Source organism: Oncorhynchus gorbuscha, linkage group LG08, assembly GCF_021184085.1.
Source record: "Oncorhynchus gorbuscha isolate QuinsamMale2020 ecotype Even-year linkage group LG08, OgorEven_v1.0, whole genome shotgun sequence".
NCBI lineage: Eukaryota > Metazoa > Chordata > Actinopteri > Salmoniformes > Salmonidae > Oncorhynchus > Oncorhynchus gorbuscha.
In genome coordinates this window covers 16,731,121-16,755,917 of record NC_060180.1, presented here as the reverse complement: position 1 = coordinate 16,755,917, position 24,797 = coordinate 16,731,121, and the positions used below count along the sequence as shown (strand labels likewise).

The 24,797-nt window shown below is 42.4% G+C and overlaps 1 protein-coding gene across 2 annotated transcripts; it reads right to left on the bottom strand.

Annotated features, from left to right (window-relative positions):
- Positions 1-416: 416 nt before the first annotated feature.
- On the bottom strand, positions 417-15,125 carry LOC124041259 (filensin-like). Of its 2 annotated transcripts, none has more exons than XM_046358636.1 (8): positions 14,558-15,125; positions 13,796-13,856; positions 12,930-13,025; positions 5,234-5,326; positions 4,486-4,593; positions 2,973-3,193; positions 2,443-2,534; positions 417-1,948 (listed from the first exon to the last, which is right to left on the bottom strand). In XM_046358636.1, the coding sequence occupies exons 1-8, from the start codon at positions 14,926-14,928 to the stop codon at positions 1,020-1,022; spliced, it is 1,971 nt and encodes a 656-aa protein (XP_046214592.1). In that variant the 5' UTR covers positions 14,929-15,125; the 3' UTR covers positions 417-1,019. The 2 variants fall into 2 exon arrangements, with proteins under 2 accessions (XP_046214592.1, XP_046214591.1); XM_046358635.1 differs by having other exon boundaries at positions 4,486-4,599; positions 14,558-15,124.
- Between the last annotated feature and the right edge of the window lie 9,672 nt (positions 15,126-24,797).

Sequence of the window (24,797 nt, the reverse complement as noted above, 5' to 3'; positions counted from 1 at the left end):
TCTTTCCTTCAGTAGCTGCAGAGTTCAAGGTAACACCTTTCACTCTGGGCTGGGAGACTCCCGGTGTTTACTAAACACTGCACTAGCTTACTTAGTGTAGTGTCCTCACTTTGGTGCAATTCATATTCCTCTAGTACCTAAGTAAAACAGGGTGATCAGATAAAAACGAGGCATCCATCGCCTCTACCCTTCAATCATCTTTATAAAGCAGGTAAAAGAGTCTGCATACAGTACATAGAAAGTACAAATATGAAACATCAGCTGTTATTATTCAAAGAATATAATATGAATCGTTTCATCTTTTTTGGAACTACATGAGATGATGAGAGGGACTGGGGGCGGGGCGTTTGTTTGTAAAGCAACCGTGTGTCATAACAGCCGTCTTAACATTAAAACACAAAGACAGGAGAGCTTTATGCTTGTGGAACGTGATATTTTTTTTTATTATTAAAGCAGTTTTATACACAGCAAGACTGTGTTGAGGGAGGTCAATGGCATTCAATTGAGCAAATTAAGTCTTGGGTGGAGGTTTGGGTTAAGGTTTGATTTGGAAGGGTGGCAAACATCCATGAGGGCAGTAGCATGTAATCCATTTTTTTCGCACATCAAAGTCATGTTTTTATTCACTTTATTTTTTATTTTTTTTGGGGGGGGGGGGGCTTGTTCTGTTGTTTTGATGCTGGTACTTTGAGTTTTCAGACAGTAAAGGCATAAGGTATTGGCGTAGGTAGAAACAACAACAGCAGCATTATGGAACCAGCTAACTCTTGCTGAACACAAAGCCAGAGAGCGTGAGTAAATGGAGGAGCAGTATCATGAATGTGGAAGGAGTCTTTAGCAGTTTCCTATGTGAGGACTGGCTCATAGCAGTTGGTCTCATCCACGGTTGAACAGTGTTTTTAGAATGTCTTTAGCAGAGTCTCATATTGGTCTCATTGTTTGTTCTTGCTGGCATAAGGTGAGGTGGAACTTGTGAGGAGTCTGTCCAGCTCTTTTGGTCGAGGTCAATCTCCTCAGACTCAGTGCTTCTTCTTGCTGGTCTTCTCAATCATGGTCTCCACCACCATGGCCGTCTCCTCATAACCCTTGGTCTTGCGGTCGTTGGAGAACCTTTCCACTGACTCCACCATCTCCACCTTCTCATAGCTCATGGTGTCAGGGGGCATGCTGCTAGCGCCACGGGGGGAGGGTATGGGAGAAAGGCCCCTACGGCGACTGTCATCTTTACCCCCCTTGGGTCCGGAGGGATTGCTGGGGCATTTGGGGTCTTTGGGATCAGGGCCTGGAGCTGGGGCAGGGTTGGGCTGTGGGGGGGGAGTAGGATCTACGTCCCTAGATTTCCCCTTCCCACCACCTTTTCCGCCCTTATCGTCACCTTTGCCACCCTCTCCGTCGGAAGGTGGGGTGGGAATACAGGGGCAAGGGGGTGGCATGGGCTGTGGATGAGGGGGGTCAGGGGAGGGGGTGTATGGGCTGAAGGGGTCATTAGGGGAGACCATGCCGTCGCAGATTGTGACAAAGACGTGTCCAGCGGAGGGGCTGGAGGTGTAGAAATGGGGGTGGGGGTAGCTGCCGTCGCCCGTCACCAGCACATAGCGCCCCTTAGTATAGAAGTCAGCAATTGGCTCTGGCTTCTTGTACTTCCTCATGCGGTCTCTGACGATGTTACAGAGCGTGTCGAAGGCCTTGCTGATCTGAGCTCCGTCTGGGACGTCCTGGGGGGACACACCCGTGTACAGCGAACTCTGCTTCTCTCTATTCACCTCGTCCTCCTCCTCCTCCATCCCTCGCTTCTCATCCTCCATGTGTTCAGCTCCACCGACTCTTTCGTCCTGGCCACTGTCCATCACGTCTTTGGGACTGATCTCCTTCTTCTTCGTGACCTTCTTGGCCAGGTTCTTCTGGCGAGGCTTGACACTGCTGATGTCCTGGACGGCTTGGGTGATGTCTGGCAGATAAACAAAATAAACATCTTATATGAGACAAAACACTTTAAAAATTCTAAAAAATATTATTGAAGGGGAAAGGACTTCCGCGGGACCTGTATCATCCATCCTAACCTGGATCATGAATAGAAACCTTTATATAAGACAAAACACACTTAAAAAATTCAAAACACATTATCGAAGGAGGAAAGGACTCCTGCAGAACCTGGATCCTCCCAACCACGATCACCATTATCCATGTATAGACCTCAGGAGGATCCATTGTTTGTTGTTTTAACTGGGGGGGGAATCAAATCAAATCAAATCAAATTTATTTATATAGTGGCTGATATCTCAAAGTCATAAAACCCCAAACAGCAAACTATGTGGCTGTTTTCATTAGGGCTCTAGCTGTGGTTATAGCCTATGATGACGATGGGTTGTTACGTGTCTGCTCCGTATGTATGGAAACTATCAGTGTGAAGAAGCTGTGGAATGAGACGTGGCATGTCCTCACCTCTGCCCCTGCTCGACATGGTGGGTGTGTGGGTAAAGCGGTAATTGGTGGTGAACAAGGTAATGGGAGTCCCAATTATCGCTGAATTCAACCTGTGGAAGAGAATGAGGAAGAAAAATCAGTTAGGACACCACCACAGAAGCAGCATGTGATAGTGTATTTGTATGTGTTAGTACTAAACATTATATTAGTAATTCTAAGAGGAAAATTCCTTCGTCCTTTTTCTAATTACTTTCGCATTTTTGTATTGTGAGGCTGTAAAGAAAAGATGTATTGATAAAGTAAACAAAAGAAGGATTAGGCCATATTAAAGGGGATTAAATATTACATTAAAAATAAATAACCTTCCTGAAGAGATATTCAACCATGATTGAACAAATCTGAGGTGGAAAACACACAAATATAATATCCAACACTGCCACCATGTGGCTGATATTCTACTACAAGATTTTGCAGAGTCAAGACATTGAAGTGCTTCCTAATATCCAGTAGCAGGACACTGGTCACTGTGTGTTGTGGTTAGTAATTACCTGTTGTCCTCATTCTCAATGATCCTCTTGTACCTCTCCAGCTCATTCTCCAGGGAGATCTGGTACATGGCCAGGTGGCGGCACTCGTTGGTGTATTTCTCCAGGGACCTCTCGGCCTCCTCAATGTCCTTCCTCAGAGACTCAATTTGCTCGTTGTACAGCTGGATCTCATCGTCATAGCTCTCCTGGGTGCTCTTGATGGAATTCTCCAACACTGAGGTCTGACACACACAGAGAGAGAGAGAGAGAGAGAGAGAGAGAGAGAGAGAGAGAGAGAGAGAGAGAGAGAAATCTGATTATCATTTCAATATAGAGGTGGGAAACATTTTATCATATGGTATGCTACTGTACACTGCTTATTAAAAAATAAAATAAAAAACAGAATAGATGTCATATAGAAAGGTTCAACTTAATTTTTATTATTTAAGCGATAGTTGTCATTCCTGCTTGGTCATCGAACTATGCTAACGTGCCAGCTGTCTGACTTTAAAAAGACAGAATAAATCAGAACATCATGACTACTGTACTCTCTGAGGATAAGTGACTGTCCCACTGGATGTCATAAGGTGATTGCACCAATTTGTAAGTAGCTCTGGATAAGAGCGTCTGCTAAATGACTTAAATGTAAATGTAAATGTAAATGTAGTACCACACAGGTGTTCAACCCACGTACATATTCAACCTTCATGGCAACCTGTATACGTTTGAAAATTGAGCCTTTAGAATTTTTAGAGATATGATAATTATTTCATTAAAATATTTAGATTTCTTGCAATTATAGTCACAAAATTTAAAAACAGTCTGAGTTATAGAATGCCATTTGAAAATGTTTTGCTAGGAAACACAAACAGTCATGAGGTACAGGCTACAGAAAATGAACAAAGTGTGTCTCTGTAGCTCAGTTGGTAGAGCATGGTGCTTGTAACGCCAGGGTAGTGGGTTTGATCCCCGGGACCACCCATACGTAGAATGTATGCACACATGACTGTAAGTTGCTTTGGATAAAAGCGTCTGCTAAATGTCATATATTATTATATTATTATCATTTGGGAAGAAAGCAGAGGTAGGGACCAAACAACTAAAATGAAGGGATGCTCATTGATTCAATAGATTCACAACTTTTGGAGAAAATAAACATGGACTTATGCATCAGTTTGAGGTAGACATTGAGAGTTGTTTTTTGTCCTTCTATGTCTTTTAGTTTTTACTAGTATTTTTCTAAGAGATACACCTGTATTTCCCCGCTTCTCTGTTGCTTGTATCATCTTTACTCACTCATCTAAAGGTGATGACTGACACCTACTGGCGCCCCTGTGCAACTACAACCAATTTATGTACTGTCCTCCATGGGTACATGTAAAGTGTCTACCTCAATTCAAGTGGCTACCTCATCTCCCTTCCTCACTAATATGCATAGAGAGTAGGGCCTAGGGGTTTAGTTGGAATGTGACACCTTCAAACACTTGAGCATGAAATGTTCGCTAAGTTATCATAGTAATGGACAGGAACCTACCTCGGTCTGCAGATGCAGCTTCTGTGCCTGGAGCTGGCAGAGGGCGCTCTTGTACTCCTCCAGCTGGCTTTGCAGGGCTGGAACTCTCCTCTGGGCCAGCTGCTTTTCCTGCTCCTTCACACAGAGACAGTTATAATACACAATGATCACACAGAGACAAGACAGGCCAGTTATAACACATAGCGATCACACAAAGGGACGACAGGCCAGTTATAAAACATAGAGATCACACAAAGGGACCACAGGCCAGTTATAACACATAGAGATCACACAAAGGGACCACAGGCCAGTTATAACACATAGAGATCACACAAAGGGATCACAGGCCAGTTATAACACATAGAGATCACACAAAGGGACCACAGGCCAGTTATAACACATAAAGATCACACAAAGGGATCACAGGCCAGTTATAACACATAGAGATCACACAAAGGGATCACAGGCCAGCAAACAGCTTACAGACTGACAGCATCAACATACTTTCTATAAAGGGACAACATGACACACAGAGCTGGGATTAACTGTCATAATAATAATAAACAGAAGTATATTATTTCACAGAAATGTCAGTGCACATTAACACATTGGAACACATCACAACACATTTTCCATTCAAAGACACAAAGTTCAGCTCACATAGCTGATTCCACTGGTGACCCTTGGGGCTTTATTGTTATCTGGTCTGACACCCCTGGTCTGACTCAGCTGTTTCCCCTGGACACAGACAGATGCCTGGTGACCTTACCTCAGAGATGCCCACGGCCACGTTGGGCACCAGGGATATTGTCTGGTTGATCTGGTGCAGGATGTTCACGTAGGTCTGGATCTCTGCCAGGTTCTACAGGGAGAGGGTGGTGGGGTGAGAGGAATAGAGGAGGAGAGGGGATGAGTTAACATTATATTTGACTTGAAATGATCTTGTATACATCCTGCTCCTGTATCAAATGAAAAATAAACTTTGCCTTTAACACACAAACATTGCATTTAAGACGTTCCCCAATACAATATTAGATCCTGGACTATAACAAATAAAGGGGACTGTCATACAGTTTGGGTGTATTTAATATGGTTGGGATTAGAGTAAAGTACACAACGTCTATGTACTCTAATCCTAACTTTATTAAATATACCCACCCTGTATGTCATCCCTTTATTTTCCTCAGTATTACATGTGCGTGCACTGTGTATTTTGAATCCAGGGTCTGTAGAGTACACAATATCCATAACCAACTCAGTGTCCGTGTGGTTAGGGTCCGCACTGATATCGAAAGGTTAGGAGCAGGATCGGTCCTTGCCATTCTGCCGCCCTAGGTGAGACCAAAAAAAGTCACCCCTACAAAACTAGAATAGTGTATTGTATGTATGTGTATTGTAAATTATATTTTGATTTGTTTAACACTTTTTTGTTATTACATGATTCCATATGTCTTATTTCATAGTTTCTACAATGTAGAAAATAGTCCAACTAAAGAAAAACCCTGGAATGAGTAGGGGTATCCAAACTTTTGACTGGTTCTGTATGTTAGATCATATTTCTGACAGAACGTTGGTGGACGCCGCAGCGATGCGTCTCTAGAACAGCACATTGGAGAGGCGCGCTGGGAATGGATAAGCAAAATATTTGTGCCCCTGCCTTTGACAAAGTGGGCACTGCATACCACAGGTTTGCATCAGCACTCACCTAAAAAGCCCATATGCCACAGGATGAGAGAAATTGAAATGGTTTTTGGATAGAATTACGTGAGGCTTTATTTGTACTTGTTGGAGGTGCGTCTTGGTCCGTTTAGCTCAGAAAATGCCGCCCTCGTCAATCTGCCGCCATTGGTGGCCGCCTAATCCTGCCTGATAGAGGGCTGGCCATGGTTGGTAGTTCAATCCCTGGCCAAGTAATACCAAAGACTGTAAACATGGAACCACTCAGCTTAAGTAGCTAATGAAGATTGGGGGTAAGGCCCTGTGATAGACTAGCGTTCCCTGTCCAGGGGGGTGTACTACATCAAGCTGCCTCACACTACAGACACAGGAGGTAGGCTCCTGCTCCTATGAGCTGTTCCAAGCTAAGGCTTGTGCAAGGCAACTTACTTCCCAGCTACCATATTTGAAATCTGTAACTAATTCTAGTAAATCAGGGGGATTTACATTTACATAATTTAACAGACGACTTATAGTGAGTGCCTACATTTTCATACTGGTCCCCCGTGAGAATTAAATCTTTAACCAAATCAAATCAAATTTTATTGGTCACATACACATGGTTAGCGGATGTTAATGCAAGTGTAGCGAAATGCTTGTGCTTCTAGTTCCGACCTGTGATATCTAACAAGTAATCTAACAATTTCACAACAACTATCTTATACACACAAGTGTAAAGGAATGAATAAGAATATGTACATATAAATATATGGATGAGCAATGGCCAAACAGCATAGGAAAGATGCAGTAGATGGTATAGAGTAGAGTACATACATATGAGATGAGTAATGTAGGGTATGTAAACATGATATAAAGTGGCATTGTTTAAAGTGACTAGTGATACATTTATTACATCCAATTTTTTATTATTAAAGTGGCTAGAGATTTGAGTCAGTATGTTGGCAGCAGCCACTCAATGTTGGTGATGACTGTTTAACAGTCTGAGAGATAGAAGCTGTTTTTCAGTCTCTCGGTCCCAGCTTTGATGCACCTGTACTGACCTCGCCTTCTGGATGGTAACGGAGTGAACAGGCAGTGGCTCGGGTGGTTGTTGTCCTTGATGATCTTTTTGGGCTTCCTGTGACATCGGGTGGTGTAGGTGTCTTGGAGGGCAGGTAGTTTTCCCCCGGTAATGCGTTGTGCAGACCTCACTACCCTCTGGAGAGCCTTGCAGTTGTGGGCGGAGCAGTTGCCGTACCAGGCGGTGATACAGCCCGACAGGTTTCTCTCGATTGTGCATCTGTAAAGGTTTGTGAGGGTTTTTGGTGACAAGCCAAATTTCTTCAGCCTCCTGAGGTTTAAGAGGCGCTGCTGCGCCTTCTTCACCATGCTGTCTGTGTGGGTGGACAATTTAATTTTGTCCGTGATGTGTACGCTGAGGAACTTAAAACTTTCCACCTTCCCCACTGCTGTCCCACCGATGTGGATAGCGGGGTGCTCCCTCTGCTGTTTCCTGAAGTCCACAATCATCTCCTTTGTTTTGTTGATGTTGAGTTTGTTCTCCTGACACTACACTCCGAGGGCCCTCATCTCCTCCCTGTAGGCCGACTCGTCATTGTTGGTAATCAAGCCTACCACTGTAGTGTCATCTGCAAACTTGATGATTGAGTTGGAGGAGTGCATGGCCAAACAGTCATGGTTGAATAGGGAGTACAGGAGAGGGATGAGAGCACACTCTTGTGGGGCCCCAGTTTTGAGAATCAGCTGAGTGGAGATGTTGTTTCCTACCCTCACCACCTGGGGGGCGGCCCGTCAGAAAGTCCTGGACCTAGTTGCACAGGGCGGGGTCGAGACCCAGGGCCTTGAGCTTAATGACGAGTTTGGAGGGTACTATGGTGTTAAATGCTGAGCTGTTGTCAATGAACAGCATTCTTGTCCACATGGGTTAGGACAGTGTGCAGTGTGATTGTGTCGTCTGTGGACCTATTTCGACGGTAAGCAAATTGGAGTGGGTCTAGGGTGTTAGTTAGGGTGGAGGAGATATGATCCTTGACTCAGCTCTCAAAGCACTTCATGATGACAGAAGTGAGTGCTACGTGGCGATAGTCGTTTAGCTCAGTTACCTTAGCTTTATTGGGAACAGGAACAACGGTGGCACTCTTGAAGCATGTGGGAACAGCAGACTGGGATAGTTATTGATTGAATTTGTCCGTAAACACACCAGCCAGCTGGTCTGCACATGCTCTGAGGACACGGCTAGGGATGCAGTCTGGGCCGGCAGCCTCGCGAAGGTTAACATGTTTTACTCACGTTGTATGCTCTACCAACTGAGCCACACAGGACCAGTTATTTGTGCCAGAAGGGCAATGGCTGGAATCAAACCCACGTCGACACTGTAGACCTATATGTGGGCATGAAAGGCAGCAGCCCTAACAGCTAGACCACCCCAGGCCACTATTGAACTAAATGTTGACAGTTCAATCGTAACCTTAATTTCATTTCGACATTTTTATGTCATAGCCTAGTGGAGACCAATATCTAGCTTGTGTCATTAAGCTATATAAAACAATGGTTGTTGATGTGTACGGCTGCATAGCGTTTGAGTGAGTGAGAGCGAATCTTATTTTGAAAGCAAGTTCTGATCCCAATGACTCGACTTCTCCCGCATGGAGAAAGAGAACTGCTAATTTTCCGAGAATCACAAGGCTCATTTGAATTTCCTGATGCATCAGGAAAATTATCTGTGAAAAACGAGTGATCAAGTTAAAATCCGACATCTGTAGCCTACTTCAACAAGGTACGTCCTTTAGAAAAAGGTTTAGTAAAATGTGGTACAGTATGTGGCTAAAGAGGCAGTGGTAATATTGTCTGTCTGTTTACAAGGGGCTGTTAATGACCTAGCCAATACCAGCAGCCTCTGTAGCCTCTGTAAATGAGGGCAGTGGTGTGAAGAGTTTGGTAGACCACTGGGCTCATCATCATTACAGCCTTTAAATGTGTCTAAATTGTTTGACTCTCTGAGGTGTTCTGCCTGACCTGCATCAGTACAGGCCTAACCTGATTAAGAATTTAAGAGTAAATATGTGTGCAATTATACATTTAATAGCCTCTTAAGTATGTTTCCTAAGCAAATAAAATGTGTTTGCAGGGTAAACACCAACGCACTGAGGTGGGTTGTTAAATTCACTCGTCATTGATTTAGTTTCAGTATTTATAAATTGGATTTATATGGTCCATCTGGTGGATGTAAACAAAGCATTACGGATGTGACATCTTAATTTGATCACAGAAAAATCTAATAATCCTTGTGATTTACCTAAATTCACTGAAAACCTCCAGTTCTCTTTCTCTCTTGCTCGCTCAAAAGCTAAAGCAGCAGACAGAATAAAAATCCTACCCCTGTACATCCTACTACTGCCACATTCAAATGTAAAAATGTTTACCTGAAATGCCAGCCTGGTCTCATAGACTAGACATAACATAGTAAATGTAAACGCGGGACACTTAAAATAGTATGACACAGTATGTTACGTTTGGTATTGTTACATATGACAGAAGGTTACTTAAGGAAAAACAAAAGTACGGTTGTTGGTCGGGGTGCAGAGGTGGCGAACGTCTAGCATCCCAAAGGTTGCATGTTTGAATTTCATTCCGGACAACTTTAGGAAATTTGCAACTACTTAGTACTTTTTTGCGACTTAGCATGTTAGCTAACCCCTCACCTAACCTTAACCTTTTAACCTAACTCCTAACCTTAACCCCTAACCCCTAGCCTAGCTAACGTTAGCCACCTAGCTAACGTTAGCCACCACAAAATTGGGATTCATAACATATCATGCATTTTGAAAATTCGTAACATGCATATCGACAACCGTTGTTTTATATAGCTTAGTAACACAAGACAGATACACTCCTTTCCATATATATGTGACCGACCGGCTCGATTCTGTCTTATGTAGCAAAATTTGAAATTGTAGAGACTCTGAGACTCAGAGATAGAAAATGGTATATCATACACTACAGTTGAGGAACAATGGGAAAGTAATTCTGCTTTGAAAGTTGATAAACTTGTAAACTCACATTTGAGAAAATGGTCTTTGAATGTTTTAGTACACCTACTGGAGAGCTCTTTTTTGTCTATACCCATTCAGCATCATTCACACCCTGTTAAGTTTTAGCCTCACCCATCTCTTTAAGGATTCACATGTGAATACTAAACAACAAAAGATTTTAAGACTAAAGGCTGGTTTATACTATGGGTTTGTAAATTTAATCTGGAGTGCCAGAGTGTGCTCTGGGCATTCATAAACTCAGAGCGTTTTCAGATTGTCCGTTTGTAAATTCAGAGCGTTTTGCTCTTTGATCACACTGGACGCTGTGGCCAAGGTGCAGGGTTGATCCGAGCGTTCTGACCTAACAACGGCAGTCAAGCACCCAAGTTAACTGGCTAACGTTGGCTATCTTGTTAGCTACTTCCAGACACAAATGAGAGAACAGCTCACTCTGACCATTTTACTCACCCTAGCAGAGCTGGTTAGGCTGCTTTTATGTTATCCAGAGCGTTGGTGACTGCAACTGTGCTGCTGGCAACAATTTAATTACGCTTTTTTGCCAACATTTACTGACACAACGCATGTTGAGCATTCGTAAATTCTTCAGTTATTATTCTGTGCTCTGCTACACTCAGACGAGAGTGCACTGAAATCAGAGTTGATAGCCAGAGAGAATTTACCAGCTATGTCTATAGACAGTTGTCACAGTGACATCATGAACATTCTATTGAAATGGTTACTTGCATAGTGGAGTCTTTTGTTTAGACATGTAGCTAACCAACCAGGTTCAATGTTAGCTAGCTGTCATGGATGCCATGGTTGTCCTTACTTTGAAGATGTAATCCGGAAACAGGTGTTTTATACAACAGCCTTCTGTGTGTTCTCGTTTCGACTCTGTCTGCATATTTGCAATCAAACACCAGACATTTCCTCCATCTCCTTAGCTATCATACTCTAATTCCACTGATTTCAAAACTCGGCCCTCCAGAAAGTGGAGAGCAACAGTTGTGCAGTTCTACTATGTGATATCTTTCAAAAAAGCTGGGTTGGAAAGGATTACCTACACATACTGACAGCTCATGTAACAGCTCATGTTATAGACAGAAGCCTGCTACACGACAGACCAATCCGAACTCATCTCTTGGCATGTCCAGCCCACTCATTGTCTCAGTTGACTTTTTCCGTGGCTAAACCAACTAGGCTTGTCATTTAACAATTTTATTCGTATTTACAGATATTTTATTCGTATTTTCAGCAGACAAGTTTGTTTTTAAGGCACATGAACGTTCACATGTTCCAGAAGGCTCTCCTGTGAAGTTGTGATGTGCGAAAAATGCCCTCGTTTCCTGAAACTAGTCACATATTGACAGTGAGGCTAAAATGTTTAATTTGGCTCTATACACCAGGATTTTGGATTCTTACTTTCTGATAAAGTCTCCTGAGGGATAAATATCATAACCCCCAAAAATGCTAATCTCCCCTGTTATTGGTAATGGTGAGAGGCTAGCATAGTTTGGCAGAATAATCTTTGTACCTCTGTATCTTTCTCATTCATCATTATTCACAATTCATTCATGATTATCTGAAATCATGTTAGCATCCACATGAATGTAGAAGTGTTCAGAAACATATTCTATTCTTATTTACAAAGTGAGTCCTGTCACGCCTTGGTCATTATATTTTGTGTTTTTGGTATATGTTTGGGTAGGCCAGGGTGTGACATGGGTTTATATGTTGTGTTTAGTATTGGGGTTTGTATTAATTGGGATTGTGTATGATTAAGGGTGTGTCTAGTTAGGCTTGGCTGCCTGAGGCGATTCTCAATTGGAGTCAGGTGATTCTCGTCTCGGATTGGGAACCGTATTTAGGTAGCCTGAGTTCGCATTGTATTTTGTGGGTGTTTGTTCCTGTCTCTGTGTAGTGTTCACCAGATAGGCTGTAATAGGTTTCACATTCCGTTTGTTGTTTTTGTATTTATTCAGTTATTTCATGTACCGCGATATATTTCATTAAAGTCATATTTAACCTACACGCTGCATTTCGGTCTGACTCCTTCTTACAACAGACGAACGTCGTTACAAGTCCAAAATGACAAAATACACTATTTACCATTAATATATATTTGGCACAACAAAATCCAAAACCCAACCAAATCTAACTGCAAATGCACCCAACAAGTTTGTAGAGTCGCAAGCTTGATGTAGTCATTTCATGCTAGGATTATGGGACCAAATACTACACTTTTGACTACTTTAATACACTTTAATACACTTGTCCAAATACTTATGACACCTTCAAATGGGGGGACTAGATACATAAAGTGATCTCAAATCCAAAATGCTGGAGTACAGAGTCAAATTAAAAGTTGTAGCTTCACTGTCTAAATAAATACAGAAGGGAGTGTATTGGTCTCCAGTACGACATGCAAGTGTATACAGAAATGCAGCGCTAGGCTACACCTAATAGCCTACTGTGGCCTATGAAAACAAATATTTTTTATAATCAAATCCTCTTGCTACAGGATTATGTTACTCCTGTTGCGAGACTGGTCAATTTATGATCCTACATCTGCAGGTTGAAAGACGATATGCTATGCACACTGTTCCGGTTTCCTTTCCAATAAGTATTTTTTGAATGATTAGTACACTCCACTGACCTAAAATACTTCCCCCAGGGCTAATTGTATGATTGTACAATATAAAGGCAGAATGAGTTTGTAATAGACTGCAGATGATGTGTAGGTTGTATACCTCTTACCTTCCTGTGTCTGTCTTTGGTGGAGTTGATGTCGTCCTGAAGGAACTGGGACTGGATCTGAAACTCCAGGTTCCCCAACAGGGCATAGTCAGCCTCCTAGGAGAGGAGAGGAGGTGGAGAGGAGAGGAGAGGACAAGAGGAGAGGAGAGGAGAGGAGAGGAGAGGAGAGGAGAGGACAAGAGGAGAGGAGAGGAAAAGAGGGAAGAGAAAATAAAAGAAGAGAAGAAGATAGGAGCAAAAGAGAAGAGAGAGAGGCAAGTCGATAGGTAGATATCCACTCCTCATAAAGCCTCACACAGTATTACACTGCGGTTATTATTCATCTGAACACCACACAAAGCCTTTTCTTCACTAGTACATTCCTCCATTATGTCTAAAGCATCTGATATCACGAACCCAGAAAGACAGCGATGTGAGAAGACATTTTAATTCAGTTCCATGAGCTCACTGTATTGTCCTGACCTCTTAAGCTTTGTCTCTCAGCCCCAAAGTCCTATCAGGATTGCAGTTAGACAATATAATTATGATTCTACCACTCTGGACAAAGCTTGTAGATTATTAACCAGACAGAAAATATATTTGATCTTTTTGTTGTTCCACATTGCAAAGCCTCTTTCATGCACAGGGCTTATGCACAAAACTTTGCTCACAAGTTGTGTTTTATGGTTAATGCAGCAGGACAGTTTAGCAGTTGTATTACAGTTTAACATTTTAGGAGGTTTCCCGCAAACAGATTAGGCCTAGTCCTGGTCTAAAAAGCAAGCCCAATGGAGAATGTCCATCAAATTATTTTTTTCTGGATTTAATTGAGTTTTTTTTTACATTAAATTAAACGGGTGAAATTGTCATAGGACTCACACACATACCTTGTTGAGTTGTTCCAGTGTACCCCGCAGCTGTTCTTGATACTCACATTCATTTCTGTATCTTTGGAGTACAAAAACATAATCACAAAACATAAATTCAAGACTTTTGTGTGACCTACCTTGTAATTGCTCTGTCATTTGCACGAGTTTGTGTATTGAGCACATTGAGAGGATCGACGTTTCTCTATCTGGCTTTTCTGACTTTACAATGTCTGTAAAACAACACATTTCACTACACCTATCTGTGTGACAATAAAACATCATTTTTTTCCGTTTTTATTAACTCTTCATTTTCCTTAATCAACCTGACTCCCCTTGAGAGCACTTGAAAGGGATGTTTGTTATCTTTTTTCAACACACAACCACTTGTGCAGTATTCTTCCTAGTACTGTCTTGGTGTTAGAAGATAGAAATCCATGACACTTACCATGACTGAACTCACAGCACCTGCCATTTCCATGTCAATAAACCCCTTTATTGAAGACAGACTTTCAACAGGTGGACAATGTATCACAATGTATCACAATGTATCACAGTCAGATTATCTGGGAAACTAAGCCTTCACCAGCATACAAACAGTTTACTTTGCATCTGGTCTAGAGAAGGGCACCTCACCTCTGCACTGGTTACTCACAGGCGGTGGCCCATCCACACTTTCCTTCTCTCTGACCCACACATCAGTTTAAAAAAACACACTACCCTTACTGACGCACGCACACAAATACAAGCACGCACACCTTCAAACTCACGGACATCACTTACTTGTTGGTGAACTCGTCCAGCATGCGGCATGAGTCCTTCAGCTCTCGCTCAAGCTTGGCACGGTCAGCGGAGAGCTCCCGGATGCGCTGCTGATTCAGGCCAATCTGTTCGGTAAAGGCCTCCTCGAGCCCGCTAACCTCCTCCATCCGCTGCAGCGTCTCTAGCTGCTTCCGGAACACGGCATTGCGCTGCTCCAGCACGCGTGCCCGGTTGATGTAGCGGGCGAAACGGCTGTTGAGTTCCTGCAGGCTCTCCCAGCCCTGGATGGCCGAGTCGCCCGCCGACGCGTCAGGGCCGTAGGGCTCCTCGAATACATCGGAGCGCTCATACTTCTCCTTGCGCACCTCGTGCGTGTAACTGGTCTGGTGCATGGTGGTGGTTGTCGCTCTCCCACTGTCTCGGTTGGTGTTATCCCCGGAGTGCGTTCTCCCCTTCGCACCTTTAGTGTGTGAAAACTCGGGTGCTCACCCTTGGCTGTCTCATGCTAGACTAAAGGCTGCCCGGCCCCTGCCGGCTGCGAAATAGACCCCCACAAATCTCATGCTGGCCTGATCCCACGCAAGCCGCGCGCATAGGGCCTTCCAGAGTTTGTTAGCCTTTGTGGCTGACATTACAAAAGCTCTGCCAATGATGATCGAGCAAAAAGACAAAAACAAACGGCAGACAGGCGAGGGAGAATATTGCTGTGTCAAAAGGACCATTATCAGAAGACTCATTGTTTCCAATCAACTGTTTTTCTAGATCTCGGTTTGATTTATGGGGAATTTTGGACTATGGCCTAGGTTTACCACATGACCAAGTGGAAATAGCATGCTGTGCAGGTTTTTGTTGCAGGCCATAGCCAATTACTAATGTGCCAAAAGTACCCTGGTAACCCCTAAAGCAGATTTGAGCTATTTTGTTCTCCTACTGATTATTATACAAACGGTTACAAATTGGCAAGCCCTGTCACAGTATTCATCACACAAGTGAATTGAATATTCATAGATCCGCAAACATTAAATTATTACACACAATAACCCACAGCATTGGCCAAGATCCAGCTCAAATAATGAAAATGGTCAGTCATACATTATACAAACCGTTCCAATTGCATAGAGATTATACGAAATTACAATCCCACTGATTGGAGTCACAACAATTGAATAACTGTCCCATGGGTAAAAAAAAACAAAACATTTTTTATCAACTGCATGAGAAAAATACATATGGAACCAAAGGGCTTGGTCTTATGTAAACTGCAGATGATCTTGGAATGTTTGGTTTAGCTCTCAACTTGTCTACTGAATATTCTGAATGGATTGACTGTACACAAATCGACAGCCTGCTTCTTTTTCACATATGGGGATTGGTGTTACTGTAAAATGTGTATTCCTCTGTGGAATTAGCCAATTCAAGGCCAGGTGCAGCCACAGTAACACTAGTATCTGTACAAATGAGCTTATGTTGCATCCACCCTCACCTCACAACAACACACCAAAAGCCAAAGAGCTCTCTCTCACCTAAGTTTATATGCGGATGGTGTTGCTGCTCCCTTAAGGAAAGCTCTCAACCTGAAATACCTCAGAAATTCACTGAATGTTTACATAAACTGTAAAAATGTCAAATAGAGCCCAGACAACAGCTTTTTTTCAGGGAGGCTCTCTGGACACTGATAAATGTTTGTGCCTCAAGCAATGCTATTTAAACTGTGTCTGGTGGGTGGTGGTGGTGGTGTGTGTGTGTGTGTGTGTGTGTGTGTGTGTGTGTGTGTGTGTGTGTGTGTGTGTGTGTGTGTGTGTGTGTGTGTGTGTGTGTGTGTGTGTGTGTGTGTGTGTGTGTGTGTGTGTGTGTGTGTGTGTGTGTGTGTGTGTGTGTGACCTCACTTCACATTGCAGCAGACCAGTGTTGGTTGAGTAGCACAGGTTGAGTGCATAAATTACTCATCTTGTTCCAGGGCGATAGCAGTGCTCTGTTATGTACGTTTACATGACTTCATGACCTCTAACCCAACTGTGTCAGTTTGTGTGTTGACATATATTGTATTTTGTTCAAATGGTGTGTATGTGCATTAGGGCATTGTCCTGTGTGGTGGGTGGTTACACTCGACAGATCTAGAGGGGCTGTCTGCCCGTATAAGGCTGAATGGAGCACATGGCACAATGTATTACATCAGCACTTCTGACCCCAGAAAAGCCAGGGGTTCAGAGAAAAAAGGCATAGGCTCTGAGTTCTGTTAAAGATATGTTAGTATTAGTATTACTGAACAAAAATATAAACACAACATTCAACAATTTCAAAGATTTTGAGTTGCAGTTCATAGAAGAATATCAGTAAATTGAAATAAATTCATTTGGCCCTAGTCTGTGTATTTCACATGACTGGACAGAGGCTAAGACATGGGTCCCCCCTCTCCCCCAGGTGCACCTTGGTATTGTGTTGTGACAAAACTGCACATTTTAGAGTGGCCTTTTATTTTTCCCCAGCACAAGGTGCTGTTTAATCAAATGCTGTTTAATCAGCTTGTTGATATGCCACACCTGTCAACTGGATGGATTATATTGGCAAAGGAGACCGTGTCCATTCTATTATGTTGGAAAGAATAAGGACAGTAACTTTCATAGAGCCATGTCCATGGATTTTGGCACTGAGAATTCTTACCTTCATCTGCTACAAGCAGAATGAGCACCGTGCTTGTCAAATCACTTCCAAAGGCAGCCTTGAGAGAACATTTACTGTGTGATAATGTCTTGTTTCCAATATGGCATTTTCTCCCAAGCACAAGGTGCATCTTTGTAATGACCATGCTGTTTAATCAGCTTGTTGATATGCCACAATTGTCAGAAGGATGGATTATCTTGGCAAAGGAGAAATGCTCACTAACGGATGTAAACAAATTTGTGCACAACATTTGAGAGAAATAAGCTTTTTTGTGCATATTTAATTAAATTCATGAAAAATGTAAAGAACATGTTGCGTTCAAATTTTTGTTCAGTATATATTAATTTGTTATTTATAGATTTTCAAGTTCAGTCCACTGTAGGCCCCTATTGATTTACCTTACAATAACACTGTCACACTGTATAATGATAGGAGACAAGCGCAGGAATACGTAATAGGGTTTTTTATTTTCTCCACCCAAACAAAAGAGTGAGGTGTAAACCTCTAAATAATACACAGGACGAGACCTGTAAAACAAGTGCACAATAACACATAGCATGGAAGCCTATACAACACAGGTACTCACAAGACTAATGGACACGATAACAATGACTGACAAGGACAAGGGAAAAAGAGGGCACATATACACTAATCAGGGGGAATGGGAACCCGATGTGCGTAATGAGACAAGACAGTCCGGGGTTGATGGTATTTTTTTACCTTTATTGAACCAGGTAGGCCAGTTGCGAACAAGTTCTCATTTACAACTGCGACCTGGCCAAGATAAAAAACAAAACAGTGCGACACAAACACAGAATTACACATGGAATAAACAAACGTACAGTCAATAACACAATAGAAACATCTATATACAGTGTGTGCAAATGTCGTAAGGTTAGGGAGGTAAGGCAATAAATAGTCCATAGTGGAGAAATAATTACAATTTTCCATTAACACTGGAGTGATAGATGTGCAGGAGATGTGCAAGTAGAGATACTGGGGTGCAAAGGAGCAAACAAAAATTAAAATAACATGGGGATGAGGTAGTTGGGTGGGCTATTTACAGATGGGGTGTGTATGCTGCAATGATCAGTAAGCTGCTCTGACAGCTGATGGTTATAGTTAGTGAGGGAGATATAAGTCTCCAGCTTCAGTGGTTTGAGCAATTCGTTCCAGTCACTGGCAGTAGAAAACTGGAAGGAAAAGCAGCCAAAGGAGGAGTTGGCTTTGGGGATGACCAGAGAAATATACAGTTGAAGTCGGAAGTTTACATACACTTAGGTTGGAGTCATTGAAACATGTTTTTTTTTTAAATTCTCCACAGCCAAATGCAACCTCCAAAGAAAACTGCTGGCAACAGATACTGTATATAGTGTGTTTTGTCCTTTTAATTATGGCACATTTTGCCATGTTAGCTGTCAGTCAAACTGTGCAAAAGTTCAACTGAAACATACGTTTAGGCATACATTCCTACTAGTGAAGGTTAGCTTTAACCCCATAGCTTGTCGCGAGTCTACTAAATGGTAACAGGCACTTTCAACAAACTAAATATGGCTGGACAGCACATAATCCACTGGAGCTTGGGCTGCTTCAGCCACTGTTTGTTAGAGTTTCATTCTCCTCTGTTCAACATTGGATCTTCAGCCGGTCAGAACACTCAGAAAGAAATGCTCACTTACATTATACCTCTTACCTGCACAGAGAGAGAGATGATAGGTGAGAGATGATAGGTGTTCAGTTCATCCCGGTAACTCTGCTTTCAGACACTAAATAGGACTTCACAGAGAAGGACACTCACACACAATCCAATATAGTCTTTAAATGCACTATCACTGGTCACTGCAGACACACTCATAGCGCACGCACACACACACAAACTCTGCATACACTCACAACATTAACAGAGTGTTGCAAAATCAGCATCCCGGAACAAAACAAAATCCAAGCCAACGAGCTGCACAGAGCCGCAGTCTGGCCACTTTTACACTGGATACTGTATATCTGTGTACACCACTGATCTCTATCCTCAAAGTGGCCATAAATACAACAACTATCCGCAGGATTCATTTCAGAAGGAATTTCTGTTGTTAGCATAATGCGTCCACGTGAGAAATGGGATAAGGTGCAGGCTAGGTTCCCGGACACTTGTCCTTCATATATATTAGATAATAGTGGTCGTAAATCCAGAGCCTTTGCCTGAGATTAGAAAGCTGTCTGAGGTGGAAATGAGAGCCTTGTGTTTATACTGCCCGTCAGGTTTGCTTGGCTCTAACAACAGACTTGACCTGAGGCTTTGGCTGTGTTAGTGGCGCTGTAAATTTTAAGGGTGTTATAAAGAACAGAAAAACCCAGCGGCTACTTTATTGTGCGTAAGGCCTTAAAAACAGTCTGTCGATACAAGAAGATGACCAAAATAGGTAGATGCACCTAAGCAGGGAATCATATAATGAAACATGAAAGAGACCCATTTATTTTCCCTCCTTGACTCTCAGTTTAAAAAGTCGATACATCCAAAGGAATCAGATTTTTTGAAGCCGGCCTGCAGCTCTTGACGTCTGAAAGAGGGACAGAGCATGATGAGCGAAGCGGGGACAGTGACAATGATGATTGATTTTCAAATCCCACAGCTGCCATCTGTCCATCTGTTTATCTGCTCTGTACGATGGATTGCTATAGAAACATTTCTGTTAAGGCTTTCTACAGCTTGGTCAATGCTGTGCCTCCAGAGAATCAGAAACGTTCCAGCGAAGTCATGCATGGGGTAGTGTAGCTACATCTAGTTAGCACATTATGAACTATTGTAATGTTGTAAAAGTATAAAGTGTATTCTTACTGAAGGACCAACATTGTCCATAACACATATCATCAAAATAATGCATACACAAGATATTGTGAAACAACCTTGTGTTGCTGAGGACATGTTGAGAAAAACTAGAAGGAACATTGTAAACAGGAAAGACAACATTATCACACATTAAATGTTCTCTCAAGGCTGCCTTTGGAAGTGCTTTGCCAAGCACGGTGCTCATTCTGCTTGTAGCAGATGAAGCTAAGAATTCTCAGTGCCAAAATCCATTGCTGGCTCTATGAAAGTTACAGTCATTATTCTTTCCCACATAATAGAATGGACAATATCCCCAAACCTAGTGCCATTTGTACAACTGACAATGGAAGCGTTTAGTCACTGCTGTCAATAGGAATCAGAAACATACAGCTTTGCTTAAAAGGGGGACTTGGGGAAGTAATCTATTACTGAACAACAATATAAATGCAACATCTAAAAGTGTTGGTCCCATGTTTCATGAGCTGTTTGATAGAAAAGTTACATATTTAACTGATCTATTTGATATTGATGGATAACAATTCATATTTAACTAATAGAAATACATGTCTGTTCTACTAGTGTCTGTGTTTTCATGGGCTCCACTCTAGTTCCCTGCAGCCAATCTGGGCGTATGGACACCAGAGATGGCTTGAGCTGACAAGTGAGTTATAGACTGCATTACATAGACAATAATGTGTTTTACTAGAGATAGTTTAGGAGCAGAACAATCCCTCATTGTCTCAAAATCATCTTTGCATCTGGGAAACTCAGCCAGGGTGGGGATAAGACAACAACCTACGCGCAGATAACGACAGGATGAACCCAGAGTGGCTTATGATGCTCCTTGGTCTGCATGAGGGGGGTTGAACCAACCATGACTGAACATTGTTAGTGTCAGCTATATATAGTTTTGTTTGTGTAAAGGTTAGGTTACTCGTTCCAACACTCAAGGGTGGGGGGTTGACCAGCCTCATTATTGCAATAATTCATCAATATTAAATAAAGATGATTGTTTGAAGAAATGACCAAGTCTCTCTCAGTACTGAATTTCCACCACCGCTGAAATACAAGATCCCAGAAATGGTCCATACGCACAAAAAGCTTATTTCTCTCAAATTTTTAGCATACATTTTGTGCACATCCCAGCTAGTGATCATTTCTCCTTTGCCAAGATAATCCATCCACCTGATAGGTGTAGCATATCAAGAAACTGATTAGACAGCATGATTTCCTTCACAGGTGGACCTTGTGCTGGGGACAATAAAAGGCCACTCTAAAATGTGCATTTTTTTAAACAACACAATGCCATAGGTGTCTTAAATTGAGAGAGCATGCAATTGGCATACTGACTGCAGGAATGTCCACCAGAGCTGTTGCCAGATAATTGAATTGTAATTTCTCTACCATAAGCCACCTCCAACATAATTTAAGAGAATTTGGCAGTATGTCCACCCTGCCTCACAACTGCACACCAAGTGTAACCATAACACCAAGTACTAAGACATGCTTTTTTCTGGATTTTTGTTGTTGTTGTTATTATGTCTCTCACTATTCAAATAAACCTACTGTTAAAATGACAGACTTTGTCAGTGGGCAAAAGTACAAAATCAGCAGGGGATCAAATACTTTTTTCCCTCACTGTATCTACTACTGTCATGTTCCAGCACAACTTGACCTGATATAATAATGGAAAAATTTCCTTGTCACGTACAGTACTGTACAGGTGTTGTAAATTTTAATGGGTTACAGAGTTAATGTTTACAGTTAATTTATTGAGCTGTGTCTAAATATATTTTCTTTACAGTTATTTACATATGGAATTGTATTAGAATTCATGTGATGGAGATTGTAGTTCTCTCATATATATTTATGTTGTATTGGTTAGTACTGGATTAGGCTATTGACTGCAAGTACCAGAATGCCTTGCGACAGGTAGTAGAAAAGCAAAGAATGCGCCAGTTATGTGACAACTGATTATCCTGACTTTCCCTAACAACTTTATTTTATTGTTTGTAGAATCAAAAGTTGTTAAATGTAATGTGAACAAGTATTATTACTAAAAGAAGAGTTCACTTCACAACCTGACGTCCAGAGTCATTACTTTGAAGATAGTTATTTTGGGTGCCAAAACCTGGGAAGAATGAGCTGCAACGAAGATCATAGGGATGAAGAGGCTGAAATGGCTGAGGAGGAACGTCGGCATAATGCAGAAAGACTGAGACGAAAGCGGGGTACCAATCGAGGTGCCTCAACACGGATTTTGAATCAGATTGACGTGGAAATAATCCAGTCAAGTCCGGATACCGATCACTTGAGTACATTGTTGGAATTGCTGTCAGCTCAGGAGGACAGCTTGTTTGAACTTGATCATGGAATTGAACAGTTAACGCCATTGGACGGATTGGAGGCGAAGTTTGCATGCATGGAGGATTACAAAGAGCGTGTTATCATGCTGAAGAGCCGTTCACAATGGGTGGTAAAGAGAAAACAGGACCGCAATCCACTACCAGCATGGGTGATTGATGCTAACTCAAACAGATCACAGAGAAACTGAGTAAGGCTACCAAAGTTGACTATTGAAAAATTCTATGGAGATGTCAGTATGTGGCAGGAGTTTTGGAGCCAGTATGAGACTGCTAATCACAACAATGATTCACTGTGTAATAAAGAGAAGTTTACCTATCTGAAAACGTATCTCACTGGACCAGCTGCTGAGTCAGTAGCAGGACTGATGTTAACAGACAGAAACTATGATGCTCACATGGTAAAGCTGCGGAATCTTAATCCTGTGGAAAAATCCTCTGTTCTAAATGCATTGAGGCAGCTATATGATGAATGTGAAATTCAGATTAAGAGCTTGGAGTCACTGGGTGTAGTGTCAGAAACCTATGGAAGCCTACTATGCCCAATCTTACTGTTGATGATTCCAGAGGACATAGCTCATGACTATAGTCATCATAGGGGAGTAGATGATGGATGAAATCATCAGTTTCCTACAGAAGGAGGTTCAGAGCAGGGAAAGAGCACTACAAATGACGAGATCATGCAACCAACAGAAAGAGAGCAAACCATGGAACAAGTCTTGCTCCTCCAATGAAATTAAAATAAAAAGACCCAAGGTGCCATCTGCTGTGGCACTGCACACAGCCAGCAAGAAGGAACAAAACGGTCTATTCTGTGATAGTGCAGACCACAAACTGCCCTGACCACAATATTGCTACACGCAAAGAGAAACTAAAGAATGGGAAGATGCTTTGTATGTTTAGGACAGAAACGCATAGCAAAATTATTTAAATTCAAAGATGTGTCATGTGAAACAAGTGGAAGCATTGCTGAGTGTACTGGTAAGAGGAGTGAGGTGCAACCCCCTACTGTTTCTGCAGATGCTGTTGTTTCCTCAGTTATTCCCCATTCAGTGAAGATGAAACCAGATGGACAGAACACTGTGTTGCTACAAACGTCAAAGGCATGGGTAGAAGGCCCATCGGGCAGGAAGATAGCTCGTTGCTTACTAGATGGAGGCAATCAGAGAAGTTTCGTACATGAAAACCTTGAGAAGGGCTTGATGATACCAGTAATCAGACAAGAGGCACTCGCTCTTCACACGTTTGGCTCCTCTGCTTCAGCAAAGCCCCAACGCAACACAGTGAAAGTCGTCTTGGAGAATGTCTGGGACACACAGCAGAGAATAGTAAAAAAGGCATTTGAAACCACACAAGTGTGCACAGCTGTGATGAAGGTTCCCGGTGAACAGGTTAAACATGAGCTCAATAGAAAGGGACTGCAGCTCGCAGAATTTCCAGGAGATGACAATGATCCTGAACTCTCTGTCCTGATAGGAGCAGACTACTACTGGCAGATGGTATCAGGCAGCGTGGAGCGACTGACGGAGACGCTGGTTGCTTTAGAGAGCACCTTTGGATGGTCGGTGCAGGGACCAGTGTCCATGTCAAGTGACGCCAAGGCAACATGCATGTTCATCCCACTTGATGAAGACACACTAGTCTCCAAACAACTGCATGCATTCCGAGAGCTTGAGTCTCTGGGTATTATAAGCGAGAAAACACAGAACCCAGAAGAAAATAAGGCTCTACAGAGGTTTGAGAAAACAACCACCTTCAAAGATGGACGATAACACATGTTTGCCATGGAAACGAGACCATGATAGAATCACAAAGAAACGGTTGAAGGACTGAATAAAAGACTGAAGAAGGATGTGATGCTGTACAGCAGATACAATGAAGTAGTAGAGGACTACTTACAACAGGCAGAGGATGTGCACAAGGACAACGCATCAAGCACAGAAAACGTAAAATACTACTTACCTCACCTCACCATCTGAGAAGGTAAGGTTATGACAAAACTGAGAGTGGTGTTTGATGCCTCGTCCCATGAAGATGACTGTCTACTCACAGGAACGAACCTGAATCTTGATCTGCTCAGCGTTCTGATAAGGTTCATACTACATGAGATCTCATTCATGGCAGACATCAAGAAGGCTTTCCTGCAGATATCCCTAGCAGAGAGGGACAGAGACGCCATGAAATTTCAATGGCTCACAGGCCCACCAAGGGGAGAAAATGAAGAGGAGCTGCGTGTGCGTAGGATAAAAAGTCCATTCTTGCTGGCAGCTACAATCAGGAAGCACCTGAAACAATATGAAACAAAGTAACCAGAAGTTGTAGACATATTAAGAGAGTCACTCTATGTACATGACTTCATTGCAAGTTCATGAGATGTTGAAGAGGCTTACCTTGTGACAACAACTGCAAAGCG

Coding starts and splice junctions, on each gene's coding strand:
- LOC124041259 (XM_046358635.1), bottom strand. CDS start 14,928: ATGCACCAGACCAGTTACACGCACGAGGTGCGCAAGGAGAAGTATGAG. Junction 4,600..5,233: donor TGGCCGTGGGCATCTCTGAG/GTAAGGTCACCA, acceptor CTCTGTGTGAAG/GAGCAGGAAAAGCAGCTGGC. Junction 2,535..2,972: donor ATTGAGAATGAGGACAACAG/GTAATTACTAAC, acceptor TCTCTTCCACAG/GTTGAATTCAGCGATAATTG.